General features: G+C 33.4%; 1 protein-coding gene across 1 annotated transcript in view; it reads left to right on the plus strand.

Annotated features, from left to right (window-relative positions):
• TRHDE (thyrotropin releasing hormone degrading enzyme) overlaps positions 1 to 20,862 on the plus strand; it is a 367,060-nt gene that overhangs the window by 188,924 nt on the left and 157,274 nt on the right. The window contains exons 4-5 of the mRNA XM_069490875.1: positions 4,220 to 4,374; positions 7,165 to 7,278. Coding sequence (XP_069346976.1) covers positions 4,220 to 4,374; positions 7,165 to 7,278 — 269 coding nt within the window. The remainder of the gene's footprint in view (positions 1 to 4,219; positions 4,375 to 7,164; positions 7,279 to 20,862) is intronic.

The raw sequence follows: 20,862 nt of genomic DNA on the forward strand, positions 1-20,862 counted from the left end.
AGGCATATGAAAGAGCTATGGGTGCACATTTTAATGGATATAGTCTCATAACAAATTTATTTTGCAAAAATGAAAATTATTTAATTCATTGTGAATTAATTATCTGCCTCAAATAAGCAAAAGAATATTTCAGTTACTGACACAGGTATTTTTTAATAGATTCATTGAAGTGCATGAATAATGATATACAATAAACTGTTCATATTTAAAGTATCCAATTTGATGCCTTAACATGTGTATACACACATGACATCATCATCATAATAAACATATCCATCACTCCCCCAAATTTCCTGTTGCTATGTTGCAACCCCTCCCATCTTTGTTGCCAGGCAACCCCTGATCTGCTTCTGACACTGAAGATTAGTTTGCATATTCTGAAATTTTATATAAATGACATGAATCATACAGTATATATTCTGTTTTCTTCTTTTTTACTCAGTATAACTATTTTGAGATTAACCCATGTTGTGGCCTGTATCTATAGTTCATTTCTTTTTATTGTTGAGTAGTATTTTGTTATGTGATATACTGTACTTTATTCATTCAGCCTTTGATGGACATTTGAGTTGTTCCTAGTTTTTAGCTACTGGAAATGTGGCTTTTATGAATATTTGCATATAAGTTTTGATGTGGGTATATTCTTGATGCAGGTGCTCTTAAGTTATAAAACTATCATATAAGATTCCTTAACTTATGAAGGTATAGAGCAGATGCATAGAGTTAAAACACCTGTCTATGGTTGTTTGAACAAAATTTAAATTTCCTCAGTACTTTGTTATAAAGTTATTATTTGTGTAATAGCATAATCTAAGCTTTTTCAGTTTATCTTCTCCCCCCACCATCTATGAACATGGTTTTTCCCATATTTATTATAAAGCCTGTGTGTGTGTAACTGAGAGGCAGCCTCCTGCTACCATGATTTACTCTGTTCCTCACTTTATTTGAATCTGGCTCCATTTACTGAAGAGTCCTTGTTTGATTGATCTATAACCTTGCTACCCAGGCCTGACTTCTATGCCCTTGAACCTCTGAATATCAATATGTAACCAGTTGCCTGCTTAAGTCACCGGTGCCGGATATCTTTGTCATCAATCTTCAACTGTCCCAGGAACATACCTGCTTATGCTGCTAGTCAGGCTTTTGCTCTCTGATGACTGCCCCCCAGTTGTACCTTCCTTTTCATTCCAAACCCCTAGACCCCACATCCAGCTCTTATGTGTGGTGTCTTCTCTCTGTGCTATTTGAGCCCATCCAGATCCCAGTGTGGGGCTTCATCTGCTCACTTAGCCTTGGGGATCTGACTCCTCTTGGCTCTTGGACAACTACAGCATACAGAATTGCCTCTACTCTGCAACAGGCTTGGTTCAGAGGGATTGCTCATTAGTCCACATGTTCTTACAAGTACATGACACCAGACCTGCTACTGCTGTTGCCATCTACCGGGGACAGGCAAGGTTGACATTTTCTGGTTCTGTTGTCTGGTTTGTTCATATTTAGGTGAGGTCTTAAGTTAAAATGTTATGTAGAAGAATATCTATTTGTTACATACTTGCAATTTGTACCAGTTCTCTGACAACTGTTCCTCCCCCTTTATATGCTTCAGCTGCACCCACCTCTTCTGTTTGTCCAACATACTTGTCTCATTTCCACCTTAGGGCCTTTGCTTTTGTTGTCTCATCTTCTTAGCCTACACTCCTACAGAGCATCAAGCAAGCTAGGCTTCTGCCATTCTTCACATCTCAGGCGAGATGTGATTACCTTCGAAAGGCCTGCCTTGACCATGCTACACCCACACACCACAGCAATCCATCATATCTTATACTGTTATATTATCTTTGTAGCATGTATCATTTAGTAAATTTCTTTCACTCATTTATTACTGGTTAATTGACTTTGTGCACACACCCACATATGCACATAAGTACCATGATGGCAGAAAGCAAGGAGCTTGAAGGACAGAGCAAAATTTTGCCTATATTGAGTATATTGAGTAAAGGAGACACTCAATGAGTATTTGTTGTGTATATAAATGCATACATTACCTCTGTCTGCCTGTTGAACTCCTTTGGAAGTCCAACATAAATAGCATTTCTTTCAAGAATCTCCTTAACCAGATTTGTTTTCTCTCTCTTTCAAACACTTTTTATTCTTATTTACCATTTTTTTCTCTGTTGTGTTATAGCTATCATGCCCTCATTCTTAGTCTAAAGTGTAGTGGAATATAGGGATAATATTTGACCAATTTTAATATGGATTTCAGACTTACAAGCACAATCAATGTTGAGAAGGTGTTTGTTGAAGTCAGGAATAAATGAAAATCAATCATATTATAAGACTTGGTAAATTTTATCCTTTTTCTTATTATGAAATATTTAAAGCCTACAGAAAAAAATCAATAATATTATAACCAGTACTGATGTACCCATCACTAACTTTAAAAAATTAATATTAAATTAATAATAATATTAAAAATATTACTATTAAATTCCTATGTGACTGCTTTTCATCCCTTTCCCTCCTTACTTCCCTGAAGCAAACATGATACTGAATTTAGTATTTATCATTGCTATATGATGTGTTTGTGTGTGTGTTTTACTATTACTGTCTATCTCTCTGTGTATGTTCATGTATGAGTGTCCATTTACAACACATAGTATTATTTTGCTTGTTTTTAAGTCATATATGGTATGGGTCATTTGAAAACTTACTTGTCTCCTCAACATCATGTTTCTCAGATCATCCAGGTTGCTGCATGTAGTGTTAGAATATAGTGGTGAGATCATTTAGATTGCTGTGTAATATTCCTTTATATAACTATTTCACAGTTTCCTTGTCCATTATCTTGCTGAAAGGCATTTAGTTTTCCCTTGTCACTCTTACAAACAATACTCAATACTACAGTGAACATTGTTTACAATTTTCCGTCGCACCTTAGGGAATTGCTCCAGGGTTTATATTGAGAAGTGGAACTTCCGGGTCAGAGACTATGAGCACTAAGTATGGCATCGTGATTAAAAGCACAGGCACTGGAGCCAGGATGCTGGGTTCAAATCCCCACCCTGCCACTTGCTAGCTTTCCCAGGAAGCAACAAACACCAGCTATTTTCAGCTTCAGCCTCCTTTCATGAGCATGTGTGCCTTACCTCAACCCCTGGCAGCGAGTAGTCAGCTTGGCTTAGTTCCTCTTGGCTCTGGCAGGATCTGTGATAGCCAATTCCCAGCTGCCACTGCCTGCTTCTGGAGCCAGACCCCAGCAGGCCTGTGGCTTCACACACAATCACCACTTTGCATTTCTGGTCCATGGAGAGGTTTATTTTTGAGCCTGGAGATGTTTTTTAGTTTTCCCTTTTAATATTTTATTTATCATTGCTGTGTCTAGAGCAGAGTGAGTACATCAAAGCATTAATTTTTTTTTGTGTCATCATAACCCAGAAGTTGATAATACCTTTATGAACTTTTAAAATAAGCACAGATCTTAAAATAATCTAATCATAGGTTTTTGGGGCTGGAAGGTATTTTGGGGATAATTAAGCTCAATAACCTTATTTTATAGGTGAGGTCTCAAGAAATTAAGTGATTTACTGATGTCACATATCTAGCTGATGGTGGCAGGGCCAGACCAAAGCCTGTGTGTCCCCTCATAGTCCTTTTGCGACTACATCCACGATCACAACTTTCTCTGTAAGATATATTTACATATAACATTGTGTGTTTAACAGAACTGAAAAAATATGCTAGAATTTAAGCAGTTAGAGAAATGACAACACATTTTAAAACTGATATAAAATATTTTCTCTTGGAAAATATTGAGGTACAAGTAAGACTATAGTATTTACGGCATTGAGCTGAATACATTTTCATTAGGAGGCATAATTTCTTTGGCTGCATGGAGTCCTGATGCATTTGGTTTCCTTGACTTTATGAAATTTATTAGGATGGGCCTGTCAATAATGGTGCTGACACTTCCAACCCACCTATAGCACTGGGCCTGAAAATGAACTGTGATGAGCAAGATGGCTGGCATTTACGGTAATAGCCTATATTTCGCTGTCAGGCAGAAATGGCAGGTAGTTTAATTTAAAAAAAAAAAAAAAAAAAAAAACCTAAGAAAAAGGAAGTATTCCTTATAATTAGGATTTCTAGACTTATTTAGGTTATAAATGTAGAATCTGGTTTCTTTGTTAAAGACTTTGGAACTGTTTTATTCTATTTCTAGATCTTTTAGCTGTGCCTAAGCATCCGTATGCTGCTATGGAGAACTGGGGACTAAGTATTTTTGTGGAACAAAGAATACTGCTGGATCCCAGTGTTTCATCTATTTCTTATTTGCTGGATGTCACCATGGTCATTGTTCATGAGATATGTCACCAGGTATGAGAAAAAGGATCAGGTGTAAGTATAATGTGCAAGCTCTTGAGAATGTAGAATAATTTCAGGTATCTAGATTAAGAGCTAAATTATTATCCTCCCAATGAAGTTTTAATTTTATATGGAACACTATGTGTAGCTCTTTTTGGAAGATATGCTATTTTTCTCAGATGACAGCACACACAAAAACAAACACACCAATCATATTGAGTAAGCAACTGTTATTCCGTTTAGTTGAGGAGTGAGGTGGCACTGCCACCAGCAGCCTCTTTGGAGCCCTTATCCAGTTGCTGTTATCAACCTTGCCTGAGTTTCTTGTGATTATTAGTGTGTATATATGGTAAGTGCAGTGATGGCAATGATTTATTGCATTGCTGCAAGATGCAGCTGAGTTTTGTGTACGTGTCAAAATTTTCTTTTGCTGAAATCAATTTGTTATTCCCCTTTTCCCATCACATAGACACTTAGGAAGTCTTTCCCTAACTCAGCCGTAGACTCTTTGTTCTCAAATGATTGATATTTTTTGTCTTGGCATGTTTAGAAATTCATATGTAAATTAGCCAACTTTGTAGTGAAGATAAGACAAAATTAATTTCATTTTGATTTTATGCACTTCCTTACAATGAGTGGAAGGTATTAGAGAGGATTTGCATGCCTTTCTGAATCTTGATTTTAGTGAAGAAAAAAATTACTGAAAATAGATGTTCATGCTAACAGAAAGCAATACCTGTCCAGGTTACTAGTAACTATGGATAGTTTTTAACTTAAAACACCAGAAATCTCATTGTAATACAGTATGATTTCAATATATTATAAACCTAAAACCTTTTTAAAAGCTAGAAAAACTGAAGAAAGAGCGATGTGCCAAATGCTGTCACTGTTAAATGCTAATAAATGAATTGATCCAGGTCATAAGACCATTTACCTAAATGTCAGGTTTTTTGCAGACACCCTGTAAGATGTTTTGTACCTGTCATGCTGGCCAGGTTGGGCATGTGTTTTTTACCTAGAGACTTAAAGGATCCATTGCAGAGACAACCAGGGCTTCACTTCTGTGCCAAAGGGGACGGTTTCCACCTAAACCTACAACTCTTTGAGGCAAAAGCAGTTTCCTTTCGAACATTTCTATAAATGACAAATTAGATATATAGTTCTGTTGAAATGAAAGCACACTGATAATGTATAATTAATTGTTCAGAGAACTGGGTTTCATTTGTTTCATACTCTAAGTTACTTTCATATTGTAACTTAGTATAGGTAGACCACTTTCTATGCAGGAATGAACCAGGAGCTAGGAACAACGCTTAACGATAATTTCTACCATCATTGCAAAATTAATTTCTATGTTACCCTCCCTCCCCACCTATTTGTTGTCACCCTTCTGAAGGCATGTTTTCAATTGGAAGGAGAAACAAGCGTTTTTGATAAAGAATATTAAAACTTGTAAATATTTTTTGTGGTTATCAACGTATTTGGAGCTATCTTTTATTTGCATTTCAATGAGAGGTCCTCTTGAGGAAGAGATACTTTATTATTACAGTTAAACTCTCAGTCACCAAGCTAGTTATGGGGCTCCTAAAGCCTTACATGGTCTGGCACTTGTCTGCGTTCTGGACTCTTTCCCACCTCCGTCCTCCTGGTCTGCTGTGTTCCAGCCACACAGGTCTTCTCTTTCTTAAACGGCTCATTCCCACTTACAGTCTTCCCAGTAAGGGTTCCTTACATCTGCCTGAAATCCTTTTGCCCAGGGCTTTTACTCATGGCTGGATCTTTCTTATCATTAAAGTCTGAGCTCAAATGTTACCTGCTTAGAGAGAACATTTTTGCTTTTACAGTCTAACACAGTCCCTCCCCCCATTTCTATAACACTTGATTAGGATCTGAAATTGTGTTGTTCATTTGTTTATTTATTTATTTTTTACTGTCTGCCTCACCTCATCCCCCCTCCCTCCACAATAAAAAGTCAGCTGCATGAGAAGGGACTCCATCTAACTTTTGTCGTTGAATCCCAATTCTTAAGGATAGCTCCTGGCATGTAATGTATTTTTTTTTAAAGAAAAAATAATTCCTTTAACATTTTCCTAAATTAAGAAAGAGTTTCATAGTCATGCATCATGACCTAGTCAAAACACCAATAAAAAATACATGATTTTTTATGAACGGATCTTAGAGAGATTTTTTTTTTTTTGGTCCAATCCTCACTATCATGGAATCAAGGAAAGTTGGAACCCTTAGTTCCAACAGTCAGTTAATGTCATCTCTGAATTGCCTCTGCCACTAGAGGGTGATGCTTCCACACCTCTTGTGATGAGCCGCTCACTACCTAACAAGGCAGTATTTTCCCATCTTCTGCCATCTCATGTGTTAGAGGGTTTTCTGTATTTTCAGCAGACATTTACCAACCCCAATTTTCATTCATTGGTCTAACTTGTCCCTTGTAGGGCCACATGAAACAAGCATTTTGCTTTTCTCCATAATAAGCCTTCAAATATTTGAAGACAGCTGTCATTGTTTTTTTCTCCTGATTCTGTTCTTCTCCAAGTTAAATATTCTTTTTGTGTCCATTGATCTTTTTTTTTTTTTTTTTGCTGAATGCATGTATAAAACACTAATGTCACCCAAGTAATCAAATAAATCAATACAGTCTTGTCACAACACTTTTTAAGATCACAAAAATCAATTGGGGAATGAATTCCAGTTATAGTAATCATAGTTTAATACATTTAATTTTAGATAAAATAGTTTAAGGATGAATTTTATTTTATTTGATGCCCATTCATCTTGTTACTGCAGTGGTTTGGTGACCTTGTGACTCCTGTGTGGTGGGAAGATGTGTGGCTGAAGGAAGGGTTTGCTCACTACTTTGAATTTGTTGGTACAGACTACCTCTACCCTGGCTGGAACATGGTAAGTGCACTTTAATTGTTTGTGACTTTTAGTGAAAGGTTGATCTGGTCTTACGTTAGGCTTATATCATCGTTAAAGGTGAGTGAAAGTACTAACTGATGCATGAAAAAAATCAGCTACCCAATAAAAAGCAACACAAATTTTAAACGTTAGTATCCTCAAAGAGTTATTATATCTTTTATTTATTAGGAACTAAATAAAGTCTGACTTATTTATACATTGACTTCAAAATGCAACAACTTTTATAAATGGAAATATTTTATAGTATGTTATAATAAAAACAAATTATCCTTTAAAATAAAGAAGTCAATAGAGGTTAATAAGTAATATTTTAAGTGCACAAAATACTTTAATACATAGAAAAATGAGAACATCTTGTTCCATGAGATAAAATACAAAAATTAGCTAAAACATTTGTGGTTTTATTGTTGTAGATATATGTATTTTAGGATTAAATGACTTAATAGGAGGTCATTAATTTTATTTATGAAGAATTGTGCATATTATACCTATACTTTAGAAACATCTATACGTCTGCACCTGAAGTGGGATCTATGTGCCTTAAGCTCTAATATTATAGGGTATCCTAGAAGAAAAAGTTGAGGGAAGGTGTGGTTTTTGCATGTATTTTATTTCAGTTTTTTCTTTTATATATACCTTCATTGATCGGTAAATGACTGAGTTATTATTAAATAGAACCCAGGTACATTTTGTTTTGAAATTCAAATTTTTGATTTATTTTAAGTAGTACTATTAAGTAAAAATTGCATTGTACCATCATTTATCAAATTCCAGGAGTCTGAATTTTACTTGTAATATAGCACAGGTGATTTTATATATATATATATATGAAAAAATATATATATATTTTAAAGATTTTATTGAGATATGATTGACCTACAAAAAGCTGCCCTATTTAATGTGTACAACTTGATGAGTTTGGGGATAAGTATACACCCATGAAATCATCACCACACTCTATGCCATAAACATATCCATCCCCTCCAAAACTTTCCTCCCACTCTCTTTACTTATTATTATTTTGTAATAAAAGCACTTAATATAAGATCTACCCCCTTAGCAACAATAAGTATTGTTGAGTATACGCACTATGCTGTACAGTGGACCTGTGGGACTTATGCATCTTGCATAACTAAAACTTTGTATCCTTATCTAATATCTCCTTGTTTTCTCCTTCCCCCAGCTTCAACTCTCTGCTTCCATGAATTTGACTATTTTAGATTTCTCATATAAGTGGGGTTATGTGGTATTTGTCCTTCTGTGTCTAGCTTATTTTATTTTGCATAATGTCAGGTTCACCCATGTCAGCACACATGGCAGGATTTCCTTTTTTCCCCCTTAAGGCTGAATGCTCTTCCATTGCGTGTATATACAATATTTTCTTTATCTATTTGCTCATCAATGGATGTATTGCTTCCATATTTCCATATATTTTTATAGTGCTCTCTTTTGATATTCTAAAATATTATTAATAGTCAATGATTATTGTTTGTCATCATTCCAAGTATAATTTGAAGAGCATGTAAACCAAGGTGAAATATGAAGGCATCAGTAAGTTATCATATAACTTCTCTACCATAAATTTAACTGGCTCCTGCTGAGGGAAAAATGTAAAATTGCTTAATTAACAAAAGAAATGTTGCAAGAATAATGCCATATTGATATTTTTTAATTATGTTCATGCAATTTTGCCCATATTTTATAAAGGCAACAAATTTACAAGATAAGTTAGATTTATGTTTATATATATGTGATTTTTAAAATCTTACTTGAAGTGCTTTATTTTGGCATTGAAATTGATTAAAAATGCCTTTAAAGAACTTGGAAGAAAAATCACCAGTAGAATGAAATATTGTTTAAAGTATTCTTTAACAGATGTGAAATTTTATAACTTAAGTGTTTAAGGTTACCGAAACATTTCTAAAAGTATCTTTCGATTTTTAGATGACTTTGAGCCAACTTTGTTTAAATTTTTCATCTAATTTTCATTATGCTGTGGATTATTACTGATTTATAATTTCATTATGTTTGAATATTAAAAGATGTCCTTATTACAAATGACATGTTATGCATATAGGTATGCTTTTTTTTAGCTCATTCAGCTACTTGTGATAAAATCCTTTCTGTTCATCATTATAAAAAATACATCTTAGATTAAAAAGTAATCAACAGAATTATACATGGGGTGAAAACTGACAGCTTTTGATGGTTTTAGCTTGGTAATCTATCTTCGGTTTTAATGTACTTTTTCTGGATTTTGTCTTCAAATAATTTTCTATATTCAGCATTTCATCAGTTTCATTGTAAATGTAGGTCTTCTGGAGAAGATTTTTGTAAGAGTTATTGAAAATGAACATAAAGTGAAAATAACACATCTGAGTCCTTGTCCTTAATAGAATACAGACCATGCACTAGAAGTATAAAAACCTTGAGGTGATTAAGATGAGATTTTATTGCTTATAAATTTATATTTAATAATTAATAATGAAAATGACGGCACAATTACAGGGTGACACAGAAAGCTCACCCTATCAAAGTAAGAAATGAAAGAATAATTAATTAGACGATTAATAGTGAGGAGAAACAAGTCTTACAATGATGTATCTTCATGTTCACATTGTGAGCATTAAAAATACTTTCTGATCTTTGATTGCTTTTGCTTTTTAGTAGCTTTCGTTCGTTTGTGGAATATCCCAATACACTAAATTCACAAAATCTATAAGAAAAAACTCTATAAGCAAATTGCCCCTCCATATATCAATAGTTTCTTTGCAAATAAAATTTTAAGAACAAGGTAGCCACATACATCAGAGAGATATTTAGTGCCCTGCAGGCTGTGCCAGCACTACTTTTCGTAATGGCGTCAGCAAAAGAGTGAAAGAAATACTCAAAAGAACAAGAGTGATGGCTGTGTCAGCAGTAACTCACACTATTGTGATATGCACAAAAGCTTGTCTTTGAGTGCATGGCTTGGGCTTCACTAGAGCTGAGCCCAAAATAGGAAAACCAGAAGTCAGGCTAGTGTCAGGAGTAAAGAAATTCAGGAAGTTGACCTCTTTTGCCTCTAATCTCAAAAACAGTGCTTTTATCACTTTTACACACCAGGGCTCAAGCACTGAAATACAATTTCAATTTTCTAGAGAGATTACTATGACAATCTACCCTCCACAGAATAGCAGTAAAGAAGCCCGGAATTACATCGTATTGTTAAGGAAGCTGTTGTTCTGATTTAGGCCCATGTTCTCGCTTTGCTTAACTGTTAGTAAAATCTTGGGTTGTGTGTGTGTGGGTTTTCAGAGACAGTTTCTGAAAGAAAAGTAATCAGTTTTTACATTAGGAATACTACATGCAGTAAAAATTTTTGTGATAATTTTTTTTCCCCAACAAACTAATCAGGTTTACCATTTTATGAATATCGGCCTTTACAAGTAGTATGATGTCATATCAGGGAATAGATTGGAAATAAGAAATTCAGATTCCAAGAAAGATATTTCACCTCTATAACTCATCATTTGAAAAATGGGACAATTATACTGACTTAGTAAGCTCATATAATTTTTGTGAAGATAAAATAATGTGTGAGGTCTTTGAAATGTATGAACCACTATACAAATGTGAGCAGGCATCGTGGACCTAGAAAATGAATGCTCTATTAGAAAGGTGCATTGATTTTATGTATAGATACTCTAACATTTCCAACCTCAATAATCCATTTTGACACTCTAGATTTATATCAATTATATATAGATTACAAAATAAACTTTGTATCTAGATTCAGTCTCACCAAATCAATTCTTGTCTATATGGGCAACAAGGACTATTCTATAGGAGCATAAGCCTTTCATAATGTTTCATTCATCTAACAGAAGTGTCAAGATCATTAGAAACAACTTCCTTAGCTTAGAGCTAAAGACACATTTCATGGGGCTAGTAGTCTTTTTGCTTGACGTTATTTTATCAAAGTTGGCTGTTAGTGACAACATTATTGGATGGATCAAGTTACAGTATGTTATTGATGGCAGTCATATTAAATCTTATGTTTCTTCAAAAGGGATAAAAATAAAGACTAACATAAGTTACTATTTTTCAACAATTCTTGATCATTGTAGTTTGAAAAAAGTTTTTGATAAAATAATTTTAATTCAGAAGAGCTGCATAGTAAAATGCTGCTATGAAGAACTCCTTATTTTACAGATCTGGTACTGATGCAGGCCAGATCATATCCCCTGTGCATATTGCATAGTTTTTCATTATCATTTGTGTAGTCTGTATTCTAAGTGTCTCCTTCAGTCTCCTGAATGTAGCATTGTGAAGAAGTATTTCTATAATGAGAATTATTAAGTATGAGTATATGTTCTTTCCTTAAAGGAATTGGGATGCCACAGAGCCTTCCACATCAAAAACTTTATAAATTATGCTTTGATAAAGTCTGCAGACTGGGAATTGTTCTTAAATTTTTGTAAGGACACATACCTGGACATAAAGATAACTATTAATACAACTAAACTTCATTATGTTGAATACTTAAAATATTTCTAACTGTATTGCCCCATACTTTGACAAGTACTCTCAAACTATCTCTGTCATAGGCAGGATTAAAATAGTAAAAATAAATTCTGCTGTTAGACTTGTATCATTTTAATCTGCTCCAACAAAAATTTCTTGTTAAAATTAACAGACATTGGAAAACAATTATGCTCACTTTTAAAACTATTTTATTTACATTCAAAAAGAAGTTGAGAAAATTATTGCTTAATCAAAATATAGTATATTAAATTCAACATTTTTCAGTTTTAATGTAAAGATATACTGTTTAATCATTCTAAATAATAAACATGGTGCTATTCAGAGAGGAGAAAATAGAAAAATAGAGAAAAAAATTGATTTGGGTTAATATGTTACTTTTTCAGCTGTTCATTTCTTAAGTTCATCCTTGAGTCAATCTCTGCAGGAAAAAATACTTTCACTTAGTTTTAAAAGTCATTTAAGGCCAGGTGCAGTGGCTCACACCTATAATCCCAGAACTTTGGAAGGATGAGGCAGGAGGATCACTTGAAGCCAGGAGTTTGAGACCAGTCTGGGCAGCATAGCACCTGTCTCTACAAAAAAATTTGAAAAAATAGCTGGATAAGTTAGCATGTGTCTGTAGTGCCAGCTACTTGAGAGGCTGAGGCAGGAGGATTGCTTGAGCCCAGGAGTTCAAGGTTTCAGTGAGCTATGATTGCACCACTGTACTCTAGCCTGGGTGACAGATAAAGACCCCATCTCTTAAAAAAAAAAAAAAAAAGTTATTTAATATACATTCCAACAATAGTTGATATATTGGTGCCATTGCCTGTAATTCATCAATATCAAAATATATTCACGCAGTAGAGGTATGGAGGTCAGAGACAGACCATTTGGGAATTAAATATTTATTAGAATCCTCTGTATTAATACTGAGTACCAAATAAATGTATGCATAAATTATCCTGATTTTCCATAAAATTGTGTTTGTCTATTATGATCAAAATCCACATATAATATTCAATTCCTCAGAAGTAATAAATTAGAAGGTGATCCAATTGTACTAATTGATCGGTATTTTATTCTAAAGTGACTAACACCTATCGGATATGAGAAATTTAAAGGCTTCTTAGGGCTAGACCCAAGGGTCTTTGGTCTTTTTGATTCTGTTCAGTAGCTTAAAGGTGACATTTACACTGAAAGATCAGAAGGAAAGTAGCAGCAGTCCCTGCCTGGGTCTCTTGGGCAAATAAGAGGTCCTCAAAATGGACCTCTTATTTGACTATATTTTTCTTTCACCCTTCTCCCTTCCCCACGCTGCAAGTAAATATTTTTTCCTACTGAAAACATATATTTTTTTTAAAGAATAGAAACATATTTTCCCATTCAGGAGGAACTGGAGACCTGTAGCTCCCTATTCTGGGAGAAAGGGGAGCTTTCCCCCCAGCATTAGTGGTCCGAGAAGTTTTTGGCATTGGTGCACAATAGGCTTATAACGATGATAAAGAAACTACAAACAGGGAGTAGAGCAGCAATGAGAACAGCAGATAATGCTGTTAAAGGGAAGTAGCTCACGTGCCATAGCTACACTCTGAGGAAATTTAAGAGGAATGCTAATGTGCGTATGCCCAATGCATTGAGGATTTGGAAAAGAACTCTAACTGTACAAATTTGGATAATGCAAAACAATGTCCGTGTTAAGTAGGCCTGGCACTTGGATTCTAACCAATGGCAACTGAAGCACTATTAAGAATTTTTAGCAAGGAGTAACAATTAAAACAAGAACTGTACCTGCTATGCTAACACATTAAAATAGCTCTTACTGAAGTTAATACAATAACAAATTATGTTTACATTTTCCTTCATTTTAAGACAATTTCATGCATTTTACAAAATCTTATTTTCATGTTAGTATCCATGTTAAGGGCATCTGTGAGAAAGACAAATGAATAAGGCTGGCCAGTCATTTGTTAATTGTTGAAATATATTAACTGATTTAGAAATTTTACAGCAAAAATACATTTTTTGAGTATAAAAGTACAACTGAATATGAATATAAAATATTTATAATTTTGTTTTGTTTGCACTTGTAGTTCTTTTATGAAAATCAAGACTTTGGCTTCACAGTTTGGGAAATAGAAGCTTTTGAAGAGCTTCAATGTTATCAAGGTGTGTTAAGTCTCAGGAAATGTAAACCTGCTTAATGTACTGCTTCAAATGGAATACCAGCTTTTACTAAGTAAGATATCTTTAGGAAGGGAAGGAAAAAAGCACAATTCATTAGTATTCATAAATATTCACATATATTTCTATTGATTCAGGTAAGTACCTGGGAGGTTTTTTTAAATCATATTACCTCACATTTTTTTCCTGTGAATTTTTAAAATTTAAAACAAAGCTGCAAATTGAAAATTTCATACATATTCTTAAAGAATGATTTTTTTTTTTTTTTTTAGAAAAAGCAAAGTCTTTGTCCAGAAAGACACTGTTTCAGGGTTTATATACTTCAAACCAAGAGATAAAAAATAAAGGAGCATTCCCTACAGAATAAAATATTATAAAATATTTCTTTCGAGAACCGTGTTCAAATTTGCATGGTGTCAAGGTCTTTCTCCATTTCCTTAGGAATTTCAACACCACCCCACAAATTTACAGGATTAGATACTTCCTAAGAAGAAAACCTTTACTGAACCTGGAGTCTAACAGTAACATAAGGCCATCCTTTCTCTAGAAATATTTCAGGGAAAATGAACCTACTCATTTCCTTTTCAAGTAAAAGCAGTTTGTAAGCAGAATATTCCAGCTTGCTAAAAATTATTAGACATTACTTAATAAACCAAAAAATTGATAATGCCAAAAATTGTATCCAAATGATAAAATTTTCTTTTAGGCATCATTATTCTCCAATATATAATATTGGCCACAGCAGATTATATCATTATTTTATGTGTCCTTTTCACCAACCCTGGTAAAAACGTTATCTTCCAATAATATATGAATTGTTCAACATCTGATCTTATTCAGCATCTTCTCAGGTAACAAAGAATTTGCTTTGCAAAGCCCCTTACATGAACACAGCCAGAACTGAAAGCTGGGGACTCAAAGGGCAACCAAAGAATAATTCATTAATTTTCTAATTATTAATCATCCTTAACCAGACAGCTATATGTTTTAAAAGACATTAGAACACAGCTCATTTCTAAGCAAGGAGCGACTGTCTCAGTCCATAACATTTTATGGGAATTTTTTTTCTTCCTTTTTATCAAGGTTACTTTAATACTGTTTAGATGTTACTAGACAAGGATGTCAGAAATGAAAAGTAGTGAGTTCAAGTGATACAAATCAAAAAATGTAAAAGAGTTTCCTGTGAAGAACAAGTAAAAAAAAAGCATTAAGATAATTTGAGGTTGATGAAGATTTTGCCTCAATTGCTCCTCTAATAGTTATAATAACAAAGATTTAGGTAGCATATACTGTGTACCACTAAACACTTTACATATGTCAATTCACTGTGAGAGAGAAAGAGACATTCTGTGCGATATCTTGAGATTGTACGATTTCTCTATTGTCTTTTTTCTTACTAGTCTGAGGGTTTCATATTGATGAGGTCACTGTTCATTCTGCCATTCAGGCAGCTCTCTGCAATTATGAATCCAAAAAGATTTTTGATAGAACGTGTTTTGACACTGAGCTGAATAATCTCCGTGGAGTTACCATTCACAAACTTAAATAAGCCCTTTTGAAAACTTTTGTATCTTTAGCTTTTTAGCTCTCCCGGGATTGATGAAATAAAATTCTCATGATTGGAGCCTTATTTTTGTCAGTCTGTGTCATATTGTGTCTTTAAAGATGAAGATATACGGGGATGCTTTTTTCCCCTTAGAACTCACTTCAAAAACACCTGTGTCCAATTAATTCCTTTAATCATTTTATTTTTTCTTCTCTAGGTTTTATTTATAGTTAACTGAAGCCTTTCTTAAGTGCTGTTAACAGTATATTGGCTCAATCATTTTATATAAATTAGTCTGATGTATTGCTGCCATATTTTTGCCACCCCATCCACTCATACATTTCATTCTGTCTACTTTGGTCAGAGAATTATCAAGCACCTTAAACGAGCCATTCATTGTGCTAATTTCTATCAAATTAACCTCATGATAGTATTAGTATAAAGCTCTATATATCAGTTTCTTATATACACTTTATTTTATCTTTTGGGTGGTGGTTTCAGTTAGTAACTGTGGATAAATTTAGGATTTTTATTTTTATTTTTTTGGCTCTTAGCTGACCAGCCATGCCCCTGTCAGACGTTGCTTTGTTGTGGAGTAGCTCAAAAACACAGAGCCATAACCTCAATCAGACTGTTCATATTCGTAGATATATTTGGAAAATAAAATTTGATACACTAAGTCTCAGAGGATTAGACAAATCATGGAACAATAAGGATATTTAGCTACCTATTACTATTTTTATATTCATGCGTCAAACACGTTCTTTGATGTTTGCTCAGATTTACTTAGTTACGATGGCCATTTCCTGTCATTTAGATTTTTTTTTTTATTTCAGCTTATTATGGGGGTACAAAAGTTCAGGTTGTATATATTGCCCATGTACCGCCCATCCCCTCGAGTCAGAGCTTCAAGTGTGTCCATTCCCCAGACAGTGCGCATTGCACTCATCATGTAGTTATACCCTCATCCCCTCCCCCCACCCCCATCCCCCCAAGTCAGAACATTCAAGAGTGACCATTCCCCAGACGGTGCATAACGCACTCATCATGCTGCTCAGATAGGTTTTGCATTTGAGTCCTCCTTCTTAATCTAAACTACACAGCTTTACTTGGAAGATTGGTAATTTAAAAAGCAGATATCTGTTCTTTTGGTTGTAGTAGTAGTGGTGATGGTATGGTGGGATATTTTCATGTAAATATTATTTATTTTCTAAGTTGTCTGATCAAAGATAAGTTTAGGTCGATTGCCCCTTGAAAGCACAATTAGGCATTAATTACATTCTGTTCCTAACTATCTGCATGATTGGTCCAATTTGAAGTACTTGAAACATGATAAACTATTGGTGTTGACACACTAAAAACTAAAAACCCTCTAAACAAAGTTTGTTTCCCTACTTTTAAAACAAGGATTTTTTTTTTTTTTTTTTTTTTTTTAAATGTTGGCTTATTTTGAAAGCTGACAGCTCATATCACTTAGCAGGCCTGAAAATAATTTGGCTTTCACAAGATAATACTCTTCTGTTTATTGCTAAGCATTTTGCTGATACTTCTTGACTCCTGATTGACTACATATTTCCAGGGATTAATCTATATTGACTTGTTCATTTTCCATTATTTAACAAACATTTATTGGATGCTCATTTTGTGCTAGATTCTCTGTTAGGGAGGGGAAACACTCAAATGAGTATGAAACATCGATGCCCTCAAAGTCTCACAGACCTATTTTACCAATTTAGTTAGATTATTTTTTGTCAGAGTAATGCTACCTTACAGTTTCCTAGAATGAAGTTCAAGTTCTCTTTTCTGCCCATCCTGTGGATTAAATTTTTGACACTCTGCTACTTAATAGCTGTGTGATCGTTTTTCTCCACCTCCAAACTCTGTATGAAACACCTGGGCTGTTTATGTCACAGGATAGTTTTAAGAATTAAAGAAAATTTTATTCTTACTTTCATTTTTTACCAATGTTATTGTTACTATTAGATTCTTAAGCATAATGGTATTACAGGGTCCAAAAATTGTTTTCCAATGGCGTATATTGTGAATCACATACTTAAAAAATTAGTGGAGTTGAGTGTGAGTGGAGGATATAGGAAAGGGATTAATTATAAAGGGGTAATAGGAAATTTTAGAAGTAATTGTCTTGATTGATCACTGTCTTGATTGTGGTGATGGTTTCACAGGGGTATACATATGTCAAAACTTACCAAATTGTACACTTTAAATAGGTATAGTTTATTACATGTCAATAAAGCTGTTTTAAAAAGAAAACAATAGAACAAAGAAATTTCCTTAACATAATACTTTTGAGTATACCTATTCCACTTTTGAATGAGTCTGGGATAATAATATTTTAATGTTTTTGTACTTTATAAGTGGATTTCAAGTTCAGATTTTGTGTTCTGAATAGTGAAGCTTTTTTCTATTAATTATACAATCAACTTATGAATATTATAATAGCTTAATCTGAGATGTAATCATATATATATCTACATATATATAGGGTCTTAATTGATTAACTTTCTGGGCCTTAAGCACTCTATGTGTTCTGGAGTTGTTTGGTATGGGTTATTAAATCTTTCCTATTTGGGAAAAAGATGATGCTTTTTATTTTCATTGGAAAGATAAAGACTTCTATGATCTGACAAGTGTAAAGTTTTATCAGGCTAAGTTATTTGATGAACTGATTATTTATATTACTAAATATTGAGAGTGAAGTACAAAAATGTGCTATTTAATAAAATTCATTTATCAATTAATAAGGATTAATTAATATGATTTTCCTACAGAATTAAGATCATTTAAATTTTTTTATAAATTAAAATAACATAAAATGAATTAGTCACCATGTTAATAACTTCTGGGAGTTAATTAACTCATCTTTGAAATTCTTCCAGACCTGAATGGTATGAGAAAGTTTCTATTAAAAGCTAAACATAAATGGAATCTGTTTAAGACAATTAGTCAGTATACATTTAAAAATACACTAAATTATATTTTATCAGTCAAATATTAATGTCCCTTATTTATGTCTGCAAAAGATTGGAGACTTCTTGTGCTGGATATACAAAATGAGTGTGCGAGTATCAAAAAAGACTGGCAAAGTTGATTTTACTGAAATCTAGTATCAGCTTGTCAAAAAATTTAAGTGTAGCAATAAAGGAAAATATTCTTACTGTGAGAGTGTATATAGAATTATTGAAAAGTGAAGGAGGTATTCTTTCCCAGAAATGTAAAATTTATGGATAAGAACCTGAAGCGACACTCTAGAAGAGTAGGAATGAGTTCAAGTTATCTAGCCAAGGAGAGGAAGCAAGCATCCCCTATTTGACAATATATTGATCAAGTTAGGGACTTTTTATTTCACCATGATTTCTCAGCATTTAACTCAAAGTATAGCATATATGAGGTGGTCAGCAATATTCAACATACTACTGGAAGTGCTAGCAAGAGCAATCAGACAAAAAAAAGAAAAAAGAAAAAGAAAAGACATCCAAATCATAAAGGAATAAATAAAATTATCTGTATTTTCAGATGTCATTATCCTATATGTAAAAAATCCCAAAGATCCCACAGAAAAACTGTTAGAACTAATAAATCAATTCTGTAAAGTTGCAGGATACAAAATCAGTATACAAAAATCAGTAGCATTTTACACACAAATAAAAACTTAACTAAAAAAGTAATCAAGAAAACAATCCCATTTACAATAGCATCAAAAAATATTTAGAGATAAATATAACCAAGGATGTGAAATATCTGTACACTGAAAACTATAAAACACAGAAAAGAAATTGAAAACATGAATAAATGGAAAAATATCAAATACTCATGTATTTGAAGAATTAATACATTAAATGTCTGTACTACCCAAAGCAATATACAGATTCAACTCAATCCCTGTCAAAATCCCAAGGGCATTCTTCACAGAAATAAAAGAAAACAATCTTAAAATTTGTATAGAAACATGATAGACCCTGAATAGCCAAAACAATCTTGAGCAAAAAATGAAGCCTGAGACATCATGCTTCTTGATTTAAAATTATATTACAAAACTATAATAATCAAAATAGTATGATACTAGAATTAAAACAGATACATAGACCAGTGGAACAGAATAGAGAGCCCAGAAATAAATCCAAACATATATGATGTATTAATTTTTGACAAGGGCACCAAGAACAAACAATGGGGAAAGGATAGCTTTTTCAATACATTGTGCTAGGAAAACTGGATTTCCACATGCAAAGGAATTAATTGAGAACCTTATTTTATATCATCCACAATGATCAACTCAAAATATATAAAAGACCAAAATGTTAATATTAGAAACTATAAAACTTATAGAAGAGAACATAGGTAAAAAGCCTTGGAGGTGATTTTTTGGTGTGACATACCAAAAGCTCAGGCCACAAAAGCAAAGATCAATAAAGGGGACTACATCAAACTAAAAAGCTTTGACACAGCAAAGAAAATAACCAACAAAATTAAATGTCTGCATATGGATTTGGAAAAATATTTGCAAACCATGTATATGATAATGCGTTAATGTCCAAAATACATAAAGAACTCATATAACTCAATAGTGAAAAGACAAATAAACTAATTAAAAATGAGTAAAATGACTGAATAGACATTTTTCCAAAGAAGATATAAAAATAGGCAACAGATATATGAAAAGACACTCAATAGCATTAATCATCAGGGAAATGCAAATCAAAACAACTATGAGGTATCATCTTACACCTGCTAGGATGTCTGTTATCAAAAAAATCACAAGATAAATGTTGGCGAGAGTGTGAAGAAAAGAGAACTCTTATAAACTGTTGGTGGGAATGTAGATTGGTACATCCATTATGGGAAATAGTATGGAGGTGGCTAAAAGAAATTAAAAATAGAACTACCATTTCATTTCTTTTGGTGTATACCCAAAAGAAATGAAACTAGCACCTTGTAAAGATATCTGCACTCCATGTTTATTGCAGCATTTTTTATAATAGCCAAGATACAGAAACGACCTAAGTGTCAGTTGACAAATGGATAAAGAAGCTGTGACATACATTAAAATGGGATATTATTTAGCCCTAAAAAGGATAAGATCTTGTCTTTTGCTACAACATGGATGAGGCTGAAGGGCAAATAAGCCAGACACAGAAAGAAAAATATTATATGATCTCACTTATATGTAGAATCTAAAAAATTAAAAAAAATGCATAGAGATAGAGAACAAAGCAGTGGTTTTGAGTTTTGAGTGGGGTGGCAGAAATGGAAAGATGTAGGTGGAGTTGGCAGAAATGGGGAGATGTAGATCAGAGGAGATAAAGTAG

This window comes from Eulemur rufifrons, chromosome 16 (genome assembly GCF_041146395.1).
Source record: "Eulemur rufifrons isolate Redbay chromosome 16, OSU_ERuf_1, whole genome shotgun sequence".
Lineage (NCBI taxonomy): Eukaryota > Metazoa > Chordata > Mammalia > Primates > Lemuridae > Eulemur > Eulemur rufifrons.